Source organism: Electrophorus electricus, chromosome 19 (assembly GCF_013358815.1).
Source record: "Electrophorus electricus isolate fEleEle1 chromosome 19, fEleEle1.pri, whole genome shotgun sequence".
Classification (NCBI taxonomy): domain Eukaryota; kingdom Metazoa; phylum Chordata; class Actinopteri; order Gymnotiformes; family Gymnotidae; genus Electrophorus; species Electrophorus electricus.
The window spans coordinates 11,919,556-11,942,055 of NC_049553.1; the positions used below are offsets into that span (position 1 = coordinate 11,919,556).

At 45.0% G+C, this 22,500-nt stretch overlaps 1 protein-coding gene across 4 annotated transcripts in view; it reads left to right on the plus strand.

Annotated features, from left to right (window-relative positions):
- The window catches only part of LOC113582985 (tensin-3), a 40,505-nt gene that overhangs the window by 14,550 nt on the left and 3,455 nt on the right, over positions 1-22,500 (plus strand). The window contains exons 8-21 of one of the 4 annotated variants that reach the window (XM_027019053.2): positions 598-658; positions 917-992; positions 1,594-1,720; positions 2,593-2,658; positions 4,212-4,313; positions 9,787-10,845; positions 15,881-16,014; positions 16,274-16,403; positions 16,860-16,943; positions 19,511-19,655; positions 19,859-20,358; positions 20,807-20,893; positions 21,259-21,390; positions 22,447-22,500. The exon at positions 22,447-22,500 is cut by the window's right edge and continues 48 nt beyond it. In XM_027019053.2, coding sequence (XP_026874854.2) covers positions 598-658; positions 917-992; positions 1,594-1,720; positions 2,593-2,658; positions 4,212-4,313; positions 9,787-10,845; positions 15,881-16,014; positions 16,274-16,403; positions 16,860-16,943; positions 19,511-19,655; positions 19,859-20,358; positions 20,807-20,893; positions 21,259-21,390; positions 22,447-22,500 — 2,757 coding nt within the window. The remainder of the gene's footprint in view (positions 1-597; positions 659-916; positions 993-1,593; positions 1,721-2,592; positions 2,659-4,211; positions 4,314-9,786; positions 10,846-15,880; positions 16,015-16,273; positions 16,404-16,859; positions 16,944-19,510; positions 19,656-19,858; positions 20,359-20,806; positions 20,894-21,258; positions 21,391-22,446) is intronic. The other 3 variants (XM_027019056.2, XM_027019054.2, XM_027019055.2) reach the window with 3 other exon arrangements.

Here is a 22,500-nt window from a genome sequence, read left to right on the forward strand (position 1 = left end):
CCATTACTGGTTCAAGGATAAAGGGAAAAGCATACACACATGAGAATTGGCTCACGTACATACACACACACTCACACATACACACACACACACACACACACACACACACAGTCCTCTCAAACACTGTGGGATGTGAGGTCTAGAAATCAGTGTCTGACTCACCACAGTAACCTGAGATGCAAAAACACCCACCCACCCACCAGCCCACACATACGCACACACGACACACTTGATACTTCTCCCTGAGTCAAAAGATAAGCTCCCATGTGACCCTGACACAGTTTGTGCTCACGGTCACAAAAGACAGCAGGTCAGATTTCCCGCAATCCCACAGAGTCCTGAATTACTGAAAGTCTTTCAATTAATCCTGTCGTTTTTGTGCTTGAGGTTTTGTGTAACTCCACAATAATAATATATTTGAGAAGCACAGCAGATAAATATGAAAAAAGAGACTATCAGCTAATATGTTGTGAAATCAAGTAACATTTCTATATTGATATAAGTCCACTAATACTTATTGTGGCCGCTGACCAAAGTCGTTTTGCAACCAAAAAATATCCCTGAAGGATGTATATAATTTTTCTCCATCTTTTGCAGTGTGTCGCCCCTACGTGAAGGTGTACCAGGGAGTGCAGGTGGTGTACTCGTCAGGAGTGTAGTAAGTCCCTCCATGTTGTACAACTCGTTCTCTGGACCAATCCCGGACTTCATAGCTACTGCATGCCATCTGCTTCAGCACTACATTTCTCACAGTGCAGTGCACACTGCGGAACCGAGAAAACGTTCCCTTACTAATATATGACTATCACTTACGTGCATTGATGCGTGATGCAGTGATCACCATGGTTACACTATGTATTCTTCTCTACTGATTGGTGGTGGTGTTTGATTGACCTTTCTTTGTGTGTGTATACAGTACTATTGGACCTGGGCACAGACACAGGGTCTGCATAGTCTTGGAGCCAGCTCAGCTACTGAAGGGAGACATAATGGTATAATAATTCACCTAATTCTGTAAAGATTAACATGGATGAACAAACCTTCTCACATACGGGTAGTGAAAGACTGTGTACAGTTCTGCTCTCTAAGTACTTTTAGGTGTCAGCACTAATAAATATTTCCAATGAAGCCAACCCATAGATATTTGCTAACGGTACAACCCATGTACCGTTGACATTCCAGTCAAACAAAAAGAAGGTTTGCACACTAATTTACATGATATCCCAGCTCAGAAAGTTTATATAGTTTATAAACATGAAGATTTCTCCTCATTTGCTCTGTGCTAACTGACCCCTCTTACTGTTTGTTGATTATCAGCAATGCTAACATTTCCGAGTGACATTTCTTCTCCACATCCTAACAAGTTGCTGCCTGGAAAGTTCCCTGTGACAGTACCTCTACTCCATTGGAGTGCGACACCTGACTCGTTATGAAATATGGTGTTCAAAGACAAGCATTAGATATAAGTAATACTTAATCAAAAAGTTTAGAAGTAATAGCCTTCATAACATTGCATGGGGCCCCATTGGAGTAAGTGAATGGTAAAAGTGATTTATGTGCAATAGCTCAGTGTTCTTCCTGGTCTTTCTGCAGGTAAAGTGTTACCATAAAAGGAGTCCCTCTCAGCAAGAGGTCATCTTCAGACTACAGTTCCACACGGGCGCTGTGCAGAACTACAGCCTCATGTTTGAGAAAGAGGACATGGAACATGCCAACAAAGGTATGCACAAACAAACAAACAGACAGACAGACAGACAAACAAATCATTTATTAAACGTTTTGAAAACCACTGATGTTAAAGATTTTTAAAACCATATAATTTATTTTGGTAAAACAATACTACTATAAAACATCATTTAATATTAAAGTTTATTAATAACAACAATTTTTCTTTTTGTATCAAGCTCACAATAGATCCTATCCAGGTGGCAGATGTAGAGTGTTCATGTTTTGTAATGTAACGAGCTCATCTGAATGCTTTTTAATGGGCTGGGTCCTCATGCAGGTGCTGTTTTGATGAAGGGGACCAATGAAAGTGTAAACACTTTTCTGAAACTCATCTTGGGCTCAGTCCTAAAGGGAGATTTTGATACTACAAAAGCAAACATGAGCTGGAGTATTGTACCTTCTTTCTGTTGAAGGAGAGCACTACTTAGGTTTGTTTATGCTAAAACAGCCTATGCATGTTCTACTGAAGATCAGGCTTTAATCTAACATCACTTTTAAATCACTTTTCTCTCAAAGCGGTTAGAAACTGTTCATGTTGTTTCCACCTTTCTAGCTGTAATGCTCAGGTTGCTTCAAACTGTCCCTCAAATCTAAATCTGGTCATTTTCCTCCAGTCTCTGATAGTTAACTGAAAAGGCTGCTAATTGAACAAGCTGGTAAGTGAACAGGCTGGTAATTGAAAAGGCTGATAATTGCACATGAATGGCTGGCTTGTCATAGATGGTTTAAGTGTTTATGAAGGATAGTGTAAGTGGACTGTATTTGACTATTATGGTCCAGTTTCCTGCCCAGAAGACAACTGCAGTGTCTGTGACAGACTGCACTCGTCCACCATTTAGATGCATTATGCTGTTTGGGTTTCAGATCCCAGATTTCCGGATTACGGCAAAGTGGAGCTGGTGTTCTCGGAGGGCCCAGAGCGGATCCAGGGTATTCCTCACACATCCCTAACATGCACCTCCCCACTGCAACTTTTCTGTTTTCTGTTTTCTTTTCTTACTTTTCCTTGTTCTGCTGTTCATTCTCCTTTCTCCATCAGCTTTCCCCATTGCATGTACACCTGCACGCACACACGGACGCACAGACAGACAGACACACACACACACCCCAGTGGGAACTGGAGCATGGCCTGCTGTGCACACACACACACACACACACACACACACACACACACACACACACACACACACCAGTGGGAACTGGAGCATGGCCTGCTGTGTCTCTTTTGCTGCCCTGTCAGCACACACTTCATCCCACATTTCTCCTCTGAGAGGCTCCCCGCTGGGGGGGAGAGTGTGTGTGTCTGAGAGAGATTCCACAACCTCTGCTCTCTTCATCCCAGCAGGACAGTGTGAGTGTGTGTGTGTGTGTGTGTGTGTGTGTGTGTATGTAACAGAGAACAGCATGGTGAGTTGTGTAAGGTCAGACATATCTATTAAGGCATCTGTTGGGTGAAAAAATGTCCTTTGTAAATCCTTACTAATGGGAATTAAACTAGTCATATTATTAACTAGTCTTGTTATAAACCTGTCATATTATTAACTAGTCTTGTTATAAACTAATAGTATTATTAACTAGTCTTGTTATAAACTAATCTTATTATTAACTAGTCTTGTTATAAACTAGTCATATTATTAACTAGTCTTGTTATAAACTAGTCATATTATTATCTAGTCTTGTTCTAAACTAATCTTATTATTAACTAGTCTTGTTATAAACTAGTCATATTATTAACTAGTGTTGTTATAAATCTGTCATATTATGAACTAGTCTTGTTATAAACTAGTCATATTATTAATTAGTCTTGTTATAAACTAGTCATATTATTAACTAGTGTTGTTATAAATCTGTCATATTATGAACTAGTCATATTATTAACTAGTCTTGTTATAAACTAGTCATATTATTAACTAGTCTTGTTATAAACTAGTCATATTATTAACTAGTCTTATTATAGTTTAAAGTAGTTTCACTAGTGTGAAAGTTGTTTGGTACCCCCACGTTTAACTGACCTTACCACATGACTCTGAGCTTAGTGTCACTCCCAGGACATACTTATTGTCACTAGAAGACAAAAATAGGCTCTTAATTCTATTTCTCTGTCAATTCAATTCAATTTAGTTCAATTCAATTTGATAATGGTACATTTGCGTTGCTAAAACGTAGGTTCAAAATATTAAAGAGGACTTAAATAGGCTATTACATTTGTAGACTCTGTAAAACTGTAAATAGAGAACTCTGTTAATTAATATTTAAGCTGGAGGAAAACATATAAGACTGAAAAGAAATATTAGGGCTTGTGGTAGTAGTAAATTGGCCGGCCATGTTTGTATGTGTGCGTGCAAGCACTTTATCATTGTCATATTCTCTCTCTCTCTCTCTCTCTCTCTCTCTCTCTCTCTCTCTCTCTGTCTGTCTGTCTCACTCTCTCTCTCTCTCTCTCTCTCTCTCTCTCTCTTTCTCTTTCTCTTTGCTTCTCTTAGGTGCAGAGCACTGGCAGAACGGTGCTGATGTCTCTGTGGACTATAGTGCCACAGGCTCCCTGACCAGATGGGACTCCTACCAGGACCTCTGCAATGGTGAAGGTAACCCTTTCAAACATAGATGGAAAAACAAACAAACAAACAAACATTTATATAAACACCTCAAACCTGGTCATCCCAGGTCTTCTTAAACTCACGTTAAGCTTCTTGTGTTTCATTTCAATGGCAAAGACCATAATGGATAACATTATCATTTTCAAAAAGAATTTTTGATTTTCCATTGCAAAAATATTCTTGTGTCCACACTGCCACTTAGCTGCCTAGTGAGGCACTGTCATGGGGTTATCTGAGTGCCCAGACCTGTGTGTGTGAATTAGTCTGGCATGGTTGTGTGGCACGGCTGTTGGCATGGCTGTCGACACTGCTGTCGGCATGGTTGTGTGGCACGGCTGTTGGCATGGTTGTGTGGCACGGCTGTTGGCATGGTTGCGTGGCACGGCTGTTGGCATGGTTGTGTGGCACGGCTGTTGGCATGGTTGTGTGGCACGGCTGTTGGCATGGTTGCGTGGCATGGCAGGCCACTGTGTTATGTTGGGGATATGCTAGAATAGAAAGAAGAAAGTAACTGAGTCATATTAATGACCCTTATGTGTTGCGTTATAATATATCACGTTACATTCTTTTGATGACCTTACATTTTGACCCTCATTCACTAGAACGAATTACTCTGAAGGAAATCCTCTGGATAACATTAACAAACACTCAATCTCTCAAATATAATCACACACACATGCACACACACACACACACACAGATATACACACACAAACACACACACCCACACAAGCACACACACACACACACACACACACACACACACATCAATTGGCTCTTATACGTCTTTGTGTCCACACGCAGAAATACATTATAATGTAAAGGTATTCCCTGTGGTTTTAGTAACAAATACATGTCTGTGCTGGTACATGACAAGTTCCCTGGTAACAATAATAATTCATCGTGCTGTTCAGGTAGAGATGACGGCTAATGGCTACCGGGAGATGCGACATGGATAAGTAATTACCAGCTCCACTTTTCCGTATGTTCTGGAAATATTCAGGGAGAGTTCAGAGAGGAAATACCGGAGGTGGTGGCTGCTTCTATTCTTTATGTGTGTTTATTTATAGCTCAGGGATATTTGCTAAGGAAACAAGGCAGACGAGATATTTTCACAGAAAACAAAAATGTTTTACTTTATTTTTGCATAACTCTTGTTTTTGTTCCACATGATTCATGTGTTTGTCCTTGGGGATTGTGGGCAGTGATAGATGCTAATTAAGTTCTCGTGCTCTACTTTCTTAGCTTTGTTAGTTAGCATGCTTGGTTAAAGTACCATTTTAATGACAAAAATTTAATCAGTTTCAGTTTTCCACCTTATGCTTATCTGGGGTTGTGGACACTTACCTTCTGTTGATCCTGAGTCAGTAGGACTGTTTTATGAAGAAAAGTGTTGTTAGAGTTCAGGGCAAAAGGAACTGACTGTGGATCTGTGTTCGCTGGCGTGAAGCATGGTATTCCCAGCAACCCCAGCCTGGAGAAGTTAAACTTGATGGTGTACCACAGGGTGGGACCTAATCACGTGCTTCCCTGGAGATGCTGAGTTTTGTTTAAAACAGTTCCTTCTTTCCAGAGAAACTCCAGTTTCTTTACTCTCCAGCGCAAACATGCGCAAACACGCACGCACGCACACACACACACACACACACACACACACACACACACATCATCACCACAGAGGCAAAGAGCCTTGCACTCAAGTATAGATGTTCCTGCAGTGGCCACTATGGCAAACCTCACCAGCTCACCATGGAATTCCCAACTGAATTCCCCTCTGAAAACAAGTGAGTGTTCCAGAGCCTTGGGCCATGGGTGTCCTGAAAACCCATGTCACCAGCTCACCATGGAATTCCCAGCCCTCTGAATGCAGACGAGGATTCCAGGACTTGGGCCACGGGTGTCCTGAAAACCCATGTCACCAGCTCACCATGGAATTCCCAGCCCTCTGAAAGCAGACGAGGATTCCAGGACTTGGGCCACGGGTGTCCTGAAAACCCATGTCACCAGCTCACCATGGATTTCCCAGCCCTCTGAAAGCAGACGAGGGTTCCAGGACTTGGGCCACGGGTGTCCTGAAAACCCATGTCACTAGCTCACCATGGAATTCCTAGCCCTCTGAGAGCAGACGAGGGTTCCAGGACTTGGGCCACGGGTGTCCTGAAAACCCATGTCACCAGCTCACCATGGAATTCCCAGGCCTCTGAAAGCAGACGAGGGTTCCAGGACTTGGGCCACGGGTGTCCTGAAAACCCATGTCACCAACTCACCATGGAATTCCCAGGCCTCTGAAAGCAGACGAGGGTTCCAGGACTTGCACACCCTGAGCACACCCAGTCAGCTCTCTTCTCCTGCTCCTCACCCTGGGTGCTGGTTCCAATATGGACAGAGCTATAAGTGAAGCTCTTTTCACTTTGTTCATAAAGCAGCGTGGTGCCTTTTGATAAAAGGGGTTGTTTAATTAAAATTCAAAAATAAACTCAGACTGGGGCCTTTTGGTGGGGATCTTGAAGATGAAACATTCCTGTCGCACTTTGAAGCTCTTGTTTTCACATGTAAACACAATGTTGGAGAGCACCAACCAAATGCTCTGGAGGAATTCTGCGTCTCTCTACTATCAGTTGCCTCTCTCACTCTTTCTCTCTCACTCTTTCTCTCTCACTCTCTCTCTCTCTCTCTCTCTCTCTCTCTCTCTCTCTTTGTATCATTCCTTCCTCTCTTCCTTTCTTTGCTTTCTTCAAAGCTGCATCATTAATATGCCGGGAACCTCACTACACTCATACCCTCCAATTTACATTGTCATTTCTGTCATTTATGAATATATTACCATTCAGGTGGACCTCCAAAGACTAGCTATACAGAATAAACCATTCAGGGAAGCGTATCTGAGGTTAACTTCTTTTGCTCACTGAGGGCCTAAAGACTGTAACAGAAGAAGACAATTGTCATTTGGTTCGTTTGCATAGGATGGGCATGGGACTGATGTGTGTTTCTCTGGGACTGTGCCACCCCCTAACAGAGCAAACAGAGATTTCTAAAGGCGTCTCTGGCACACTCTTCTGTGGCTGTGGGTGGAGGTGGAGATTGGAATTATAATTACACTTCTGTACAGACCAATTTCAGCTGCCTATCAATGTTAAGAAAACCTCTTACACACACACACACACACACACACAGATACACATACAATATCTCTCCTCCACATCCATTGACAAAAGTTCTAAACACAGCCGGAACTTCTTGTATCAAGGGTTGGTTTTGCCACCTGGTCGTCGACAGAGTTATATTTAGTATGTTTATTTTTAGTTCATTTTAATGATGTTTTTAGTGGAGTTTTGACACCAGCTACAGTGGTTCCGCTCTGTTAAGCTTTTATGGCTGAACACTCCTAGCCATATTCATCAGTTCAAAAATGGCTGAGACGATTGCTGGAACCCAGCAATTTGGGGTGGCTGCACATCTGGTTCCGTAACAGCGTTCCGTGTGTTGACAGCAGCAGCAGCCGTGTAATTTGGTAATGCTTGAGTGATGGGGGTTGAGCTTCATATGAAGGGCGCTGAGGTAGCAGGCATGGCTGCTGTAATTAAAAAGCCCCACAAGCTCTATGAGGTATTTAGTTGCAGAAAGGAATGTTGTTGTTTTTGGATAAAGTCACTTATCTGTTCTGCTCTTGCTTCTGTATATTTGTCAAATTTCTTATCTGAATTGTAATATTTCTCTCTCTTTTGTATCATTTTAGAATTTCAATTCATCCACTGTTTCTTTCTTTCTTTCTTTCTTTTCCTCCAATACCCCCTTCTCCCTCTCATTTACCTTTGTACCTTTTTCATAGACTGATGATGTATGGGGTAACTATAGCTTTGTCCCCGCCCCCTCCATCTAAGCCCTGCCCCCATGTTTACATTCCTCTCTCCATATTTGGCCACCTCTCAGTCCCACCCCTGTCCTTGTGCAGAATGCAAACACACGTGCACACACACACACACACACACACACACACACACACACACACACATACATGTGCACACATACACACACACACACATGCACACACAAACTTTCATTCACCTTCCTGGCAAAGCAGAACAGCGGGCCACTGTGTTCTGCAGCTCAACCAGTACAACCTGCAGAAATACTGACAGAGCTCAGGACTTTATTCCCTAATCTGGTGAGGGATTAGAAGAACCCAGTTCTGAGTCTTTCATGCTGCATTCTGGTGAGGAATTAGATGAATCAGATTCTGTGTTTCTGTCTGAAGGAAAGGTAAGGAAAGAGATTTCTTTTCTTTTAGATAGGTATGCTGAGAAAGAAGAAGCATGGAGGGAAATGAGAGAGAACCGAAAACAGAGAAAGACAGCGAGAGACGGTACCACTGGGTCGGTGGAAGTGCTTTTGGAAAAAAACATGGCATTTTGACCTCTGCCTTCTCTGAAAAGTGGAAGTACACAGAGGTGGAAGTGTGTGTGTGTGTGTGTGTGTGTGTGTGTCTGAATGTGCGAGCGTGTGAACGAGCGGGAGTGTGAAAAGGCACTCTTTATCATGCGTGTCTGGTATTTGGAGCCCACAGCTCCTGAGCCACCCTGCGGTGGGCCTGTTGATGTTCTGAGCTGTCCCGCTGCCCAGCAACAGCCAGGCTCACAGCATCGCTCCCCCATGCTGATCGGCTATGGCACAAGCACGGGCCCTTTAGTGGCCGCCGGCTTCCTTGGAGGCCCGTGGATTTGCTGTCGCCGCACCCAGGAGCTCTGAGAATGCTTCCGTGTTCTCTTGGTCTGTTGACCCGGTCGGTGTTTTCAGTGGCTGCTGATGTCTGAGAAAGATTTACGGCATAATGCAGAGGGCCAGGGGAATTGTGGGAACTGGGTTGTGAATCACATGACCTTGGGCTGAATGTGCGAGTGCTGTGGTCTTTGATTAGCAAACCGCTTAGTCTGTTGTGTGGCCGAATTCTGTGCGAAAAAAACTCAGAGTTAAAGGCTGTCTAAAACTGAATGCATCTAATTACAATTTAGCAAGTTCGAAGTGGAAATGTAACTCCCAAGAATGAATCAGAATTAAGAGAAAACTTTTGGCTTATTGTAAGATTGCTGTTATGTACAATGCAAATGTTGGTATTAGTTTGGGTAACACTTGTTTAAAGAAGGTTTAAATGTGGCTATGGGTTTATCCCAGGGTGAGTTTCGGTTGAAAACTAGTTTTGGATTGAGTTGGGGAGGCATATCTAATATAGGACTCTTACCATTGAAGCCTTTATTGTGTGCCTTTGGTCAGGATTTGATTATTCTGCAGTGAGCAAATGTGTGTATCCATACCTTAAAACAGCAAGAAGCAAGCTAATGTGTAGCCCTTGTCCAAGGTGCAAGTGGGCAAGTATGGATTGTTGATGGGTTTCCTCTGTGTGTCTGTGTCCAAGTGTGTGTGGTCCAGCCGATCTTTGAAGCATTACGTCTCTTCTCTTCCTCAGCTCCTTCCCTGCAGTCACAGGTCACGACCCTGGACAAATTCTCCCCTAAGCGAAACCAGGGCAGCAGCCTCACCCTGGGCAGGATCACCCGCACCACCTCCGTCACCTCCAGCCCCGAGCACAGTGACCACGCCCTGTCTGCCAGCAGTGACTCGGGCCTCTCCAGCGCCTCCCTGTGGACGGAGCGCACTGCTGCCACAGCCAGCAGGCCGGCAGGACCCAGCCCACAGGAGAAGGCCGAGCTGAACGTCCTTCTGAGTGGCTTCGGCCTGGATGAGCTCCGGGTGGACGACGGCATGGAGCAGACCTCGACCCCTCAGGGAGCGCTCCGGCGCCTGCCGCAGGCGCACCTCAATGGCAGCTCCCGACCCAAAGAGCGCGAGACGGACATCCTGGACGATGAGGTGTTGATGTCGGGTCATGATATGCGCAGTGCTGACAGCCTGGGCACGCTCTCGTCCTCATGCCACCAGAGCAGCCAGAACTCGCTGCTCTCCGACGGCGCGGGCGACGACGCCCCCCATCACGCCCCGACTGCCTCAGAGGAATACGAGCGGGCCCGGAATGGCCTGGTCAAGAGGACTGCCTCCCTTCCCACCACCGAAACCAGCTGCACCCCCATCAGGGGGCAACAGTTCCAGCAGGGCGGCTACTCCACCCAGACGTGGGTGCAGCAGCAGCAGATGGTGGCAGCCCCGCATTACTCCTACCTGCCTGAGGAGGGTGGAGTTGGGGAGGGGAGCTGCTACCTCACTGACAAGCAAGTGGTCACCCCCAAAACAACCAACAGCGAGAGACTCACTGCTGCTCCAAACCCAGAGGTGTCACCGAGCCAGGAGAGTGAAAGAAGTCGGGATGAAGAGTTTAACTCACTCACGGTGGACATCGACAACTCCATCGACCAGCTCAACCGGCTCATCTTGGACTTGGACCCCACATTCGTGCCCATCCCCACACGGAGCAACTCGGTTAAGAGACACGGAGGATCAGTGACCCCAGCCTGTAGCAACGGTGTCCTGACAGTCACGCTCGGTGAAAGCAGCAGAAACCAGCAGCAAGGTAAGCTGGAGAAAAGGTTTGGGCAGGGGCAGGTTTTTGAAAATGATCTGATATCATTTTGGCTTCTTAGTTGAATGAATCCACCTGAAATGAGCAGTGAAATGTTTTGCATGCCTTAGCACATTCTGAAAGTCATAGTTGGATGGTAGAACTTGTGGAACTTGTGGATGGTAGAACTTGTGGTAGAACATGCAGTTCTTTCTTCCTGATGGTGGGTCTGGTGGGTTGTTTCTTGGTGAGTCTAGTGGTGGGTCTGGTGGTGGGTTTGGTGGTGAGTCTAGTGGTGGGTTTGGTGGTGGGTCTGGTGGGTTGTTTCTTGGTGAGTCTAGTGGTGGGTTTGGTGGTGGGTTTGGTGGTGAGTCTAGTGGTGGGTCTGGTGGTGGGTCTGGTGGGTTGTTTCTTGGTGAGTCTAGTGGTGGGTTTGGTGGTGAGTCTAGTGGTGGGTCTGGTGGTGGGTTTGGTGGTGAGTCTAGTGGTGGGTCTGGTAATGGGTTTGGTGGGTTGTTTCTTGGTGAGTCTAGTGGTGGGTTTGGTGGTGGGTTTGGTGGTGGGTCCTGTGGTGGCACTGCTGCAGTTGAAAATGTTTGAAAAACAAAATATGAGAATCTTGGGCTCAAGCATCAGAGGCAGCAACTTCAAAACTGGTTCATGAAAAATGTGAAGATCTGTAGAATATTTACTAGTTAGACACAGTATGATATTTTCTGTGAAATAGCTAGAAGCAGTTGAGTGTACATTTCACAGATAGTACATGCTGTTTGTGTGGGTACAGGTATATTACTTGTTTACTTGTGGTTTGGTGCAGCTTTGAATAAAAATGTGAACCTTTATAGGAAAACAAAAAGTGAAGACAAAAAGAGACACTGAAAAATGGACAAGGTGGATTTCAAATCACACTGAGTGCGTCATCACTCCAGGACAAACTCTCTTTGCAACTACAGAGTGGTACGATGTCCATATTGCACATTAGAGAGTTTGTCACTGACTTTGAAAAACTTCTGTTGTTTCTTTCTTTGGAAAAAAACCCCGCCTGCCTGTCATAGCCTTTCCCAACACGGCTTTGATATCATGCAAAAATGTGAGACCCAGCCGAAAAAGCAAGACAGGACAGAATCGAGACAGCGTGAAAGATCTCTGCCACTGTGGGTTTGCCCTTGACAGATGAGCTTTGACACCATTGTGCCATGCCTGACACACAGCGTTGCTAGCTTCGCAACGGCATTCCAGCATTTGAGCTGGGCAGGGTCTCCACCTGGCTGCACACACGGTGCGAGGCGGCACTTTTGCCTGCAGTGCAGGCTTCTGACAGGGTTTAGGCGTTGGGACTTGCCTTTTCTCAACTGTCTGCCTCTAGGATCAGGGTGGGAAGGAGTCTTATCAGCAACTATTAAGGGGAATCTTTATTCCCTCGCAGTCAGACCAGACAGCACTCTTATCCTTGTGACTACAGTGATGAAAATACATCAGTTGAGACATAGATTTATTAAATTCAGTTCAATTTTGCTGTACCTTGTAGAGTTTTGTTGATACTTGTGGAAAGCTGCTTAATTCAGTATGAATTTAGAATTCAATTCAGTCATTCTGAATTACAGTGATTCTGGTGAAAGATGAAAGACAGTTATATGCACTGAATGTGAAGGTGGAAACATTAGAAGTATAATCCATATGCTTGGATCAAATACAGGTATTATTTAATCCCTTGCGGGTGTAACAGAGAGTTTTGAAGGCAGGGGTCTCAGGAACACTTTTGAAGTGGCAAGCAATAGGTTCAAATGTAGACCGAGAGAGAGAGAGAGAGAGAGAGAGAGAGAGAGAGAGAGAGAGAGAGAGAGAGAGAGAAAAGACGAACAGGGAGGGAGAAAAGAACTCATTCTAGCTTTTGAAGAGGGAATGTGTGATATCGATCAAAAGCAAAACATTTCTTTTGTTTTAGCATACTATGCTAGTCATTCGATTATCGGCTAGTATCATCCTGGCATGTTTACAAAATGGTTGCTCTGAATAGGCCTGCTGCCTGTTTATACAGCTGCAGAGGGACAGGGGCATTGTGGCTCTCCCTCATAGGACACAGGTATGCACCTAAATCTCGCCTTTGCTTTGAAATGTAAGGAATGTTCATGGACACTTGGGAAGGGGAATGTTCCAGCTGGGAGGTTCCCACAAGAATGCCACAGTGAGTTAAGAAGGCTCAGGTAAAGTTTGGGACACTAAGATTAATCTGAGCTCCTGCATGTGTCATGCTTTCAGCGTGAAAACGTGCTTACACCTTTTCTCCTTTATAGCCTTCACCGAGGACATGTGGGGCAACGAGTGTGAGTGAAAAGGGAGATGATTTAGGAAGTTACCAGACTGTGTTGGTGGTAGTGGTAGGTGACACAAGACCACGCAGTCACAGGTGTATTTATGTATGGTACAGTTTTAGCTGGAGGGGATGTGTTTAATACAAATGTCTGAAACAAATACGCCATGTAGACAAATGTACTGGACTCCTCACACATGGAGTCAGGTCGTAGATCTAAGATGAACAAGGGTGTAAACACACCGCTAGGCTGGATGTGTTCACTGTCTGGTCGGCTGTGATCACTGCTTAGACTTCAGACCAAAAAAAATTAAAAATCAGATTTAACTGTCTGCCTCAGGGAAGCTTTAAGACGATCTCTTGGCTATGAATGAGTTAGGACTTACACATTTAGTCTAAGCAGCGGTGAGTCACGGTGCTCTTGTAATGGCAGGGTAGAGACCGTGGAGCCTGATTGGTAGAAGAACAGGGAAGGAGTATCCAGACCATGGAATTTCCAGGAAAGAAACGGAAGTGGCCCGAGGCCTAGCATTCTCCACCTGCCCACAGACAGCTCCGCTCCCCAAAGATATACAAACACAGGCCCCATGTGCAGTCCAAACATGTCAGCAAGTTTCAAATGCTTAATAAAGTCATCGTGTGTGTGCGTGTGCATGTTGCAAGACTAAAGTTGTTTTCACATAAGAACTCTGGAAGGTCATGACTCAGTCAGACATTTTCATTTTGAGGATGTTTGTATCTTTTTATTTTCGTGGACCGTTACAGGACCGTTGTGAACACACCCGCTCCCTCTCTGTGACTCCTCTATTCACACATGGGGTCAATCAGACATTCCTCAGACTTTCTACTAGTTAGCCGAAAGCTTCAAGTCTTTTTAACGTCCGGGGCGTGTGATTGGGACATGTGTGTTGTCACACAGCCTCTGTGGGGAATGCCCGGAAATGCTCTGGGCTACCGTGTATGTCCGAATGGGACTTGGGGGTGCAGGAGGACTAACTGCCTTGACTCTCTCAAATTTCTTCATTCTTGAATTTCTTGGTCTTAACACAAACATCAGTACAAATAAAACACACAGTACTAATCACCATGATATAAGTCATGCTTCATGAGTAGATCAGTGGATAAGTTTTCAAAGAGTTCCATTATCAGTGATGTTTCAGTGTAATCCAGGTTAATACGGATATGATTCAGTTGAATGGTAAATATGATTCATATGAATGGTAGATATGATTCGGGTGAATAATGGATATGAATTATGTGAATAGTGGATATGATTCATAAGTGATCCACTGCAGTGAATGACACTCAAACCAAAGTGCTGCTGTCTGCTAAGAGAAAGGGCCATTAGGAGACATGAGGCTCATTAACTTTCTTCTATGAGATGATAATGAGCAAGCAATTGTCTTCTCCAAACACACACACACACACACACACACACACACACACACACACACACACACACACACACACACACACACACGCACGCACGCACACACACACACACACACACACACACACACACACACACACACAGAGTGTTAAGCCTTGAGATGAGGACTGTCTCCCTCTCACACCACTCCCCCATATTAACATTCCAGAGGCAGAAATAGCAGGACCCTTTTGTGGAAGCCTGAGATTAGCATGTCTATGTCAGATGACTCTTCGTGCTACGGCCAGACGGCCAAACAAGCCGCTGTTTGCTCAGCCTTCAGTGTGGTGGTGCTTTTCTTTCTTCAGACTCTTTAAAAGGCAGAAGAGTAGCAGATATGTTTGTAACACTTTCCTGTGAGGTGGAATTAACATCCATGTTCAAAATGAAATCAGAATGACAAGAACACACTCCATCTTGGTGTTGAGTGGAGAACTGGCTGATGGTTATGTGACTGTCTGTCTTTTTCCTTTGTAACTTGGTGCCATGCCATTGCTAGGTGCTGGGCTAGGAAGCGTGCTTATTGATCTGTCACTCGCTATTTAATTTCATTGTTTCTTTAAAATTTCTTTGTTTAATTTTTTGTTGCTGAATGTGCACTACCTTTACTTCCTACACGCATGGGAACTGTTGGCCTTTAGGTTCCATATTGCTCTGACTGGACAGGAACTTCGCTATGTAACCATGCACTACCACCCACAGTGCTGGACACACTCTTCTGGGAAACAGTTTTCAAGTGTATTATGACATCATTCAAGTGTATTATGACATCTTAGGGCTTCATTTGAAAAGAATTCCAGGAAAGCTTGTTACAGTAAAGAAGGTAAAGCATAACAAACATGGAAGCAATGGGTAAGTAAACTGAGAACTGTCCCAAAATCCTGGATTCATCGGAGTAGTAGCCTTAAGTGGCAGCTTCCATTGCCCCCCCGCCTCCATTGAAACTCCAACAATAAATGCCTCCAGCGTCTGATCTGCTTATAGAAAAACATATAATGAAACAGTATTGTGTAATAAAATATCCTGATATTGTAATACCATTTAAGGAGTGGTGTACATATCATGCATAGGTAATTATAAATATAGCTTCAAAGAGATGGAATCAACCTTCTGAGTGGTAATGTAATCTAATACTACAGAGCACTTAATGGAATTGACATTAACAGCAGGCAGTACAGCACATGAATGCTATTGTAATAGTAGTTTCCTGTGTGTGTGTGTGTGTGTGTGTGTGTGTGTGTGTGTGTGTGTGTGTGTGTGTGTGTGTGTGTGTGTGTGTGTGTATTTGTCTCTGGCGGTCCGATCAGCTGTCCAACCTGAGAAGAATAAACAGGGCACAGAGGTGCATGAGCACTCCCCACCCTGTGGACGCGCAGCCTGGGAACTGGAGCAGGAGTTTGGGAACAGAGTGAGATATCCACACAGCATACCCACAGCACAGGTAAGACACACACACACACACACACACACACACACACACACACACACACACACACACACACACACACATATATTTTTGTAATTTTATTCTTTTGAAGCTGTTAGATTTTCAATTCCACACATACAGGCACCTGGTATAGGGTTACAAAATAAGAGTATAAGAAGTACCAAACATTCCACGGAGTGTTCTTAAGGTAACTATTGTGTGTGTGTGTGTGTGTGTGTGTGTGTGTGTGTGTGTGTGTGTGTGTGTGTTGCAGCAGGCTCCTGTGTACAGACCTGACAGTGTGGAGTACAGGCAGCCCAGTGCTGGGCTGGACACTGGAGCAGATCCAGACATCGACCCGGTTTCCACACCAGCCTTCCCCAACTCCCCACCCACTCCTTATGGTGAGCCACACCCACATCCACGCCCTCTGCCACACCCCCACCTCACCCTCACACACCCAGAACTGCACATGCCTGGCATTCCACCATACAGACATAACTCAGGCAGATAACTTTGACTGAGTTTGACATCAAAGTGGTTACTTCCCATGTCATGTCAATTAAAGATGTTCTGGCATTGCATGGTAAGGTAAACAAAACTGATTTCTCACCCGGCCAGTAAACTATAAGTCATTCAAAACTTCTGCTTCCTACCTTACTACCTAATGGCACCAGTGTTAAGTCTAATTTGTTGTCTAATTTGGTGTCATTCGCCAATGAACGCCTGAAAAAGGCTTGATTGACAGACATGACTCCTTTGTCTGTGTAGTCACTTGACTTGCTAGAAAAGCTCTTTCAGTACTGAGTATCTTTGAGAAGCTATACCAAACCTACTCCTCTTCACCCTCTTCCTCGCAGTGAAGACCATGCCAGACCTGCCACATTTTGCACAAATTCCATCTCCCAGCATGCCTGTGTTTGGCGTCTATAGGACAGAGAACGGTAAGTCTGATATCAACAGCCATAAGTCCATTTGATGAACTTTAAATAGCTATAACCATTGTTTTAGTACAAACATGGTACATTCTAGCAGAGCAATTTAAATTAAGAAAAACCCTGACTTTATTTAACATAACAGAAAATTGGAAGATCAGTTGAATTTAATTGAGATTTATCACTTCTAATATAATGAATGTGAGCACAGGTGTTTATGGTCGAGTTATGGTTGTGCTTCTGCCATAAAATTACCTATGGTCCTTTGACATCATTATTTGGGTGGATGGCTGACTACAAACCACTAGTTAAACATCCCATATGTGCTCTGTCCACTGGCATAAAGAGGTAAACTCCACTTAAAAGTCAGATCACTGCTAAATAAAAGAATTACATTTAAAAAAAAATAAAGTGCCAGTAGCTTTTTCTGTTTTCAGACATTTTGCAGCATGTTGGGCTGAAGACCACAGAATTTAAAGACTAATGGTTTTATGTAAGGTTACTAACACAGATAAGTACCACATAAAAGGCTGTGAACAATTTAAAACCATGACTAATTCAGGCTATTTTTAGTCTGTTGTTCAAATAGGCCCTTTTTTTCATATTTCAGATTTCTTAAATGAAGTCTTAAATGTGGGTAAGTCCACTTTAAGGGTAAGAAAACAGCCTGTGCTGTCTGTTCCTCCCACACAGCAGCAGATAGTGCAGGAGTGGCGGAACTGAAATGTCAAGACTTTGTACACATAGAACTAAACATATGTGCTTTCTGACCTCTGACAAAAGACTCCTGAATGGGAGGAAACAGCCTACAGAACAATGCGCCAAGGGCCAGCCATTCTCACACAAATGGATGTCTCCATGGAATCCTGGGATTTGGGTTGGGTTGGGCTGGGCTGGGCTGGGCTGGGCTGGGTTGGGCGGTGCTGGGCTGGGCTGGGCCAGACTGGTCTGGTCTGGTCTGGGCTGGGCTGGGCTGGGCTGGGCTGGGCTGGGCTGGGTTAGACTGGTCTGGGCTGGGCTGGGCTGGGCTGGGCTGGGCTGGGCTGGGCTAGACTGGTCTGGTCTGGGCTGGGCTGGGCTGGGCTGGGCTGGGCTGGGCTGGGCTGGGCTGGGCTGGGCTAGACTGGTCTGGTCTGGTCTGGTCTGGGCTGGGTTGGACTGGGCTGGATTGGTCTGGGCTGGGCTGGGCTGGGCTGGGCTGGGCTGGGCTGGGCTGTGTTGGGTCGGCTGAGAGAAAGGGCTGACGTGTCTCTCTCCAGTGCTGTTCTATAGGCACTAAAGTCCCCAAAGGCCCTGACCCAGTCCAGCATGCCCCGTAATCAGACCAGCAAGCTGCAAACTCAATCCAGCATTGCCCAAACTCAATTAGCACACCCCATACTCAATCCAGCACGCACTAAGCACCATCCAGCATGCCCCAAGGTCAATCCAACATGCTCCAAGGTCAATTTTGCATGCCCCATACTCAATTAAGCACACCCCACTCATTCCAACACGCCGCCTCCAGCTAATCAGGAAGGTGTGGACCATGTGTGTCAGTTGGTGGAGGGGTTGTGCTCTCCAGTGTTAGAAACATTCCCTCTAAATCCACCCAGTATTCCTCTTTCATCCTTACCCAGGGATCTAGCAGTGACATCTGTTAGCATATGCTTTGTATGGCGCTGCCTAGTGGCAAGTGTGAGAATGCAACTCACCACGGAATGGAACCAACTCACACTGCACTACTGTAGATCAGACTTGCAGCTCAGACACTGTTACTCAGTCTTTTTTAAAAGCTCTACCTTGTTTTTAAGTCCCACTGTATTTTAAGAAGTGACCTGCAGTATAAGAGCTCGATGGACAACAACACAATCTTTCACTGGAGGCGACCTTCTCATCTGTCCAAACTTGGCCGTGACCTTGCGTTCTATTTCCATGGAGCCCTGCTGTCAGGGCGACTGCTTTCAGGCCTAGTGTGCAAGTGCAGCAGGCCTATTCAGATGTTACCATAGCAACCAACTTAACATACCCTTTGAATGGAAAAGGAGGGTGGAACAGGAGACAAATTAAATCCTTTTACATGGCTTATGGCTGGATTACAAAGGCACGTGGGTGACGGCAACAACTTCATCTCTGTCTGCTCAGCTAGTGGCTATCTGGGCATGGCTGGTACCACGTGGTGTTCTGTAACTGGGCATGTACTTACCAGGTGTCTCAAAGCAAGAGTACTGATCTGAGATCAGCCCGTCTACATAAATGTAATCTGGACGCCAGAACATAGCTGCTCCTCTGATACCCCTGACATGCAGTATTGCAGATATGGTAGTAATGTGCAATGTAAGGTGGGTAATGACATGGTTGCGTTCTTTAGGTGGACTGAGGTCTGTGGTAGGACACCATTAATGCAAGGACATGGTTTTATAAAGAGGAATAACAGTTCAAAGCCAAAACTCTTGTGCCAGCCAAGTGGAATTATTGAATAATAGGATAAAGAATGATGTAGTTTATGTATATGGATGGATACATTATAGGAATTGTGTGTGTGTGTCTGTGTGTGTGTGTGTATTTGTTTTTGGATTGGAATCATTCTTCTTCAGCGCGGAGTTCATGTGTGGTGGTTTTGATTTCAGAAATGAGAGCTTATGCAGACATTATGGGTCATGATGAGATCACGGCAAAGACTTCCCAGAGAATCTTCACTCACTCCAACACCACAGCAGGATTCATGAGCCTCGCCAACAGGTAAACGGACCTGTGGTCCTCCTTCGGCTAGTGGCTGGTTTAAAGATTGTTAAAAGATTGTTTAAAGTTGTTTAAACAACATCATTAGGCTCCATAAGAATGTTTTACATGGGATAGCAAATATATAAACTTGTAAAAATAGTTAAGCGTGTTTGTTTGGTGTAGGACATCAGTGTAGGTTACAAACCTGCTCCTCTCTCTAGCCCCGCCCAGTCTTCCTGCCCAGAGGGGGCGCTGTTGCCTCGCCACTCCTTCGTCAAAGCCCAGCATTCTGGAGCTGTGGACTTCAGCCAGAGGTCTCCTCCATCCAACCACACACACACCCACAGCCACCCGGCCCCAGCTCCCGGTGCTCATGGCTCCCCCCGGGGTGACCAGGGGACCAGGGTGGTGCGGTATGGATTCAGCCACAGCCCCCCACAGGACTTTGACGAGCCGGAAGGTTTCTGCCGGCCACCCGGGCCCCCAGGGCTCCCAGGGCTCCTGCTGGAGCCGGACGTCCCGATCTTCCAGCTGCAGCAGCCCCCGCTGCCAGAGAAGAGGCGAGCCTCTGACTGTGATCATTCCATAGGCTCCGCCTCCCCTGCACCCAGTGGCTTCTCCAGCCCTCACAGTGGCAGCTCGCTGAGCATCCCGTTCCCCAGCGTGCTGCCTGTGCTGCAGGGCAGGGTCGCTGCGGTCAGCCCACCCTCCCTGCTACCAGGTGAACTCTACAGCGGTTTGGTTTTTTTATACCCACAATGCACCAGCACCACCGTTTCTCTGTGCTTTCACTGTGATAACACACACAACCCATCTTACAAAGGGCTTGCTGGTGAATAAAGTGTGAACGTAGTTCCCAGGTCTTGGAATGTGGATCCCTTCTGTAACGGAATAGTAAAATAAGTGCTGCTTATTAAATTAATAACAAAAGTCCTAGGGCAAACAAGCAGTCCCATATTCTTAAAAGGATAAGTGCCTATTGGCTGTCATTATATTGGTCATTATTTTATTATTACTATTTATTAATGAAATGGTAAACAGATATATACATATATGTTAATGGACTGTTTAGGTTATACTTCTACAGATACAGAGCAATCTCGATGCCTTTTCATGTTTGCACTGTATAACATATTAACTTCTTTTGCTTCTCCTTTGTTTTTGTTAAGATGGACTGGCGAGTAAGCAGGTAACAGTAAAGTTTGTCCAAGATACTTCAAAATACTGGTACAAGCCCGACATAGCAAGAGATCAAGGTGAATATCAAAAGCTCAAGGCAGTTGGCTGTTGATTAATTATTTCATTCTTAGTAAATGTGATTAGTGTTAGTGTCATTTCCACCAATATCAGATCAAAGGGATGAACTGAACTCATCAAATAGTTAATATTTGATGTCAATAAAAACATTAAAAAAACATGATTCATAAATGAACAATAAGAATTAGTAAAGTTTGATTAAAAATGTATCACTGTGCACAGTACACATAATTAAAATTTCCTTTAGTTGACAGTCCTTTGCATCTTTTGTATGTTGACTGGAATTGACTACTTGGCTAGGTTTATGTAGTATTACTCTGTTGTATGACTGTAACATGAACTTGAATACCTGAACTTCACATAGCCATCGCCGTGCTGAAGGACAAAGAGCCTGGCTCGTTCATCGTGCGTGACAGCCACTCCTTCAAAGGTGCCTACGGATTGGCCATGAAGGTGGCCACACCCCCTTCCTCAGTCCTACAGCAGAGCAAGAAAGGTAAGCATTGGCTGAACAAAGCAGGTGGGTGGGAACTCAAGCTTGGCGGGAGCGTGCTGCTCAGGTGACTGTGATGTTTGTCTATGATTTGTTCTGGAGCATTCCCCATTCATCTCCACTGTAGTGGACCAATCACAGAACCCGACAAGCTTTCCCTTGCTGACATAATAGAGGTCTTTACTCCAAGTGATAGGTATGACCGAGCCAGCGTGCCGAGGCGGAATGGGATAAGTGTCACTTACAGCCATCATCCCTCTGGTTTTGTTTTGGAGCTCTTGGTTTCCTAGCTTCTCAGAGCCTGGGGAGGCTTTGGAGGTCTTTGTTGGAAGTCTTTGGAGGTCTTTGTTGGAGAGCAGGGCTGAATCAAACCAACTCCTACTTTGTCTTATGGAAGGTTCAGCCTCTGCTTGACAAACCTTTATCACACAGCTATAGTTATGGCCTGCCACAGTATCCTACATGAAACTTTTCCACTACTCTTCCAAGAAACTGTGGAGAAAATGTTATAATTGCTGTAGTAAGAATGACGAGGACACACACTGCGAGGGCACACACACACACACACACACACCCACACACACCAGCACACCTGCCCCACTCCGCACACACACAGACACACACCTCAGCACACAAGTTTTGTGACCACCTGTGATGACATCATATGAAAGTTCCCAAGCTTTGCCTGGTGCCTTAAGTCGTGCTTTTGTGGCACCTTCAGAGAGGGAAACATGACGCCTCTGTCTTTGTGCGCTCCAGGAATCCTGCCCGCTCCAGCCCTGTGGAGAATTCTCTCCTTTTCTCTTACCTCACCTGTGAGTTGTGGGTGAAAGAAAACAAGTGAGAGAAAAGCTCGAGACTGGAGATGGGTGTCTGAAATTTGCACTTATAGAATATGACGTTTCAAGTGCAAGATTCGAGTATTTTGTCTAGTTACCATTGTCTATTTATGTCTTTTCAATGTCATTATTTTTGTTACTGAACACTTATTCATTCTCAACCTACCCTCTTAACCCACCTCTCTCTCTCTCTCTCTCTCTCTCTCTCTCTCTTATTCAGCCTTCAATGGAGACTTGTCCAACGAGCTTGTACGTCATTTCCTCATTGAGTGTA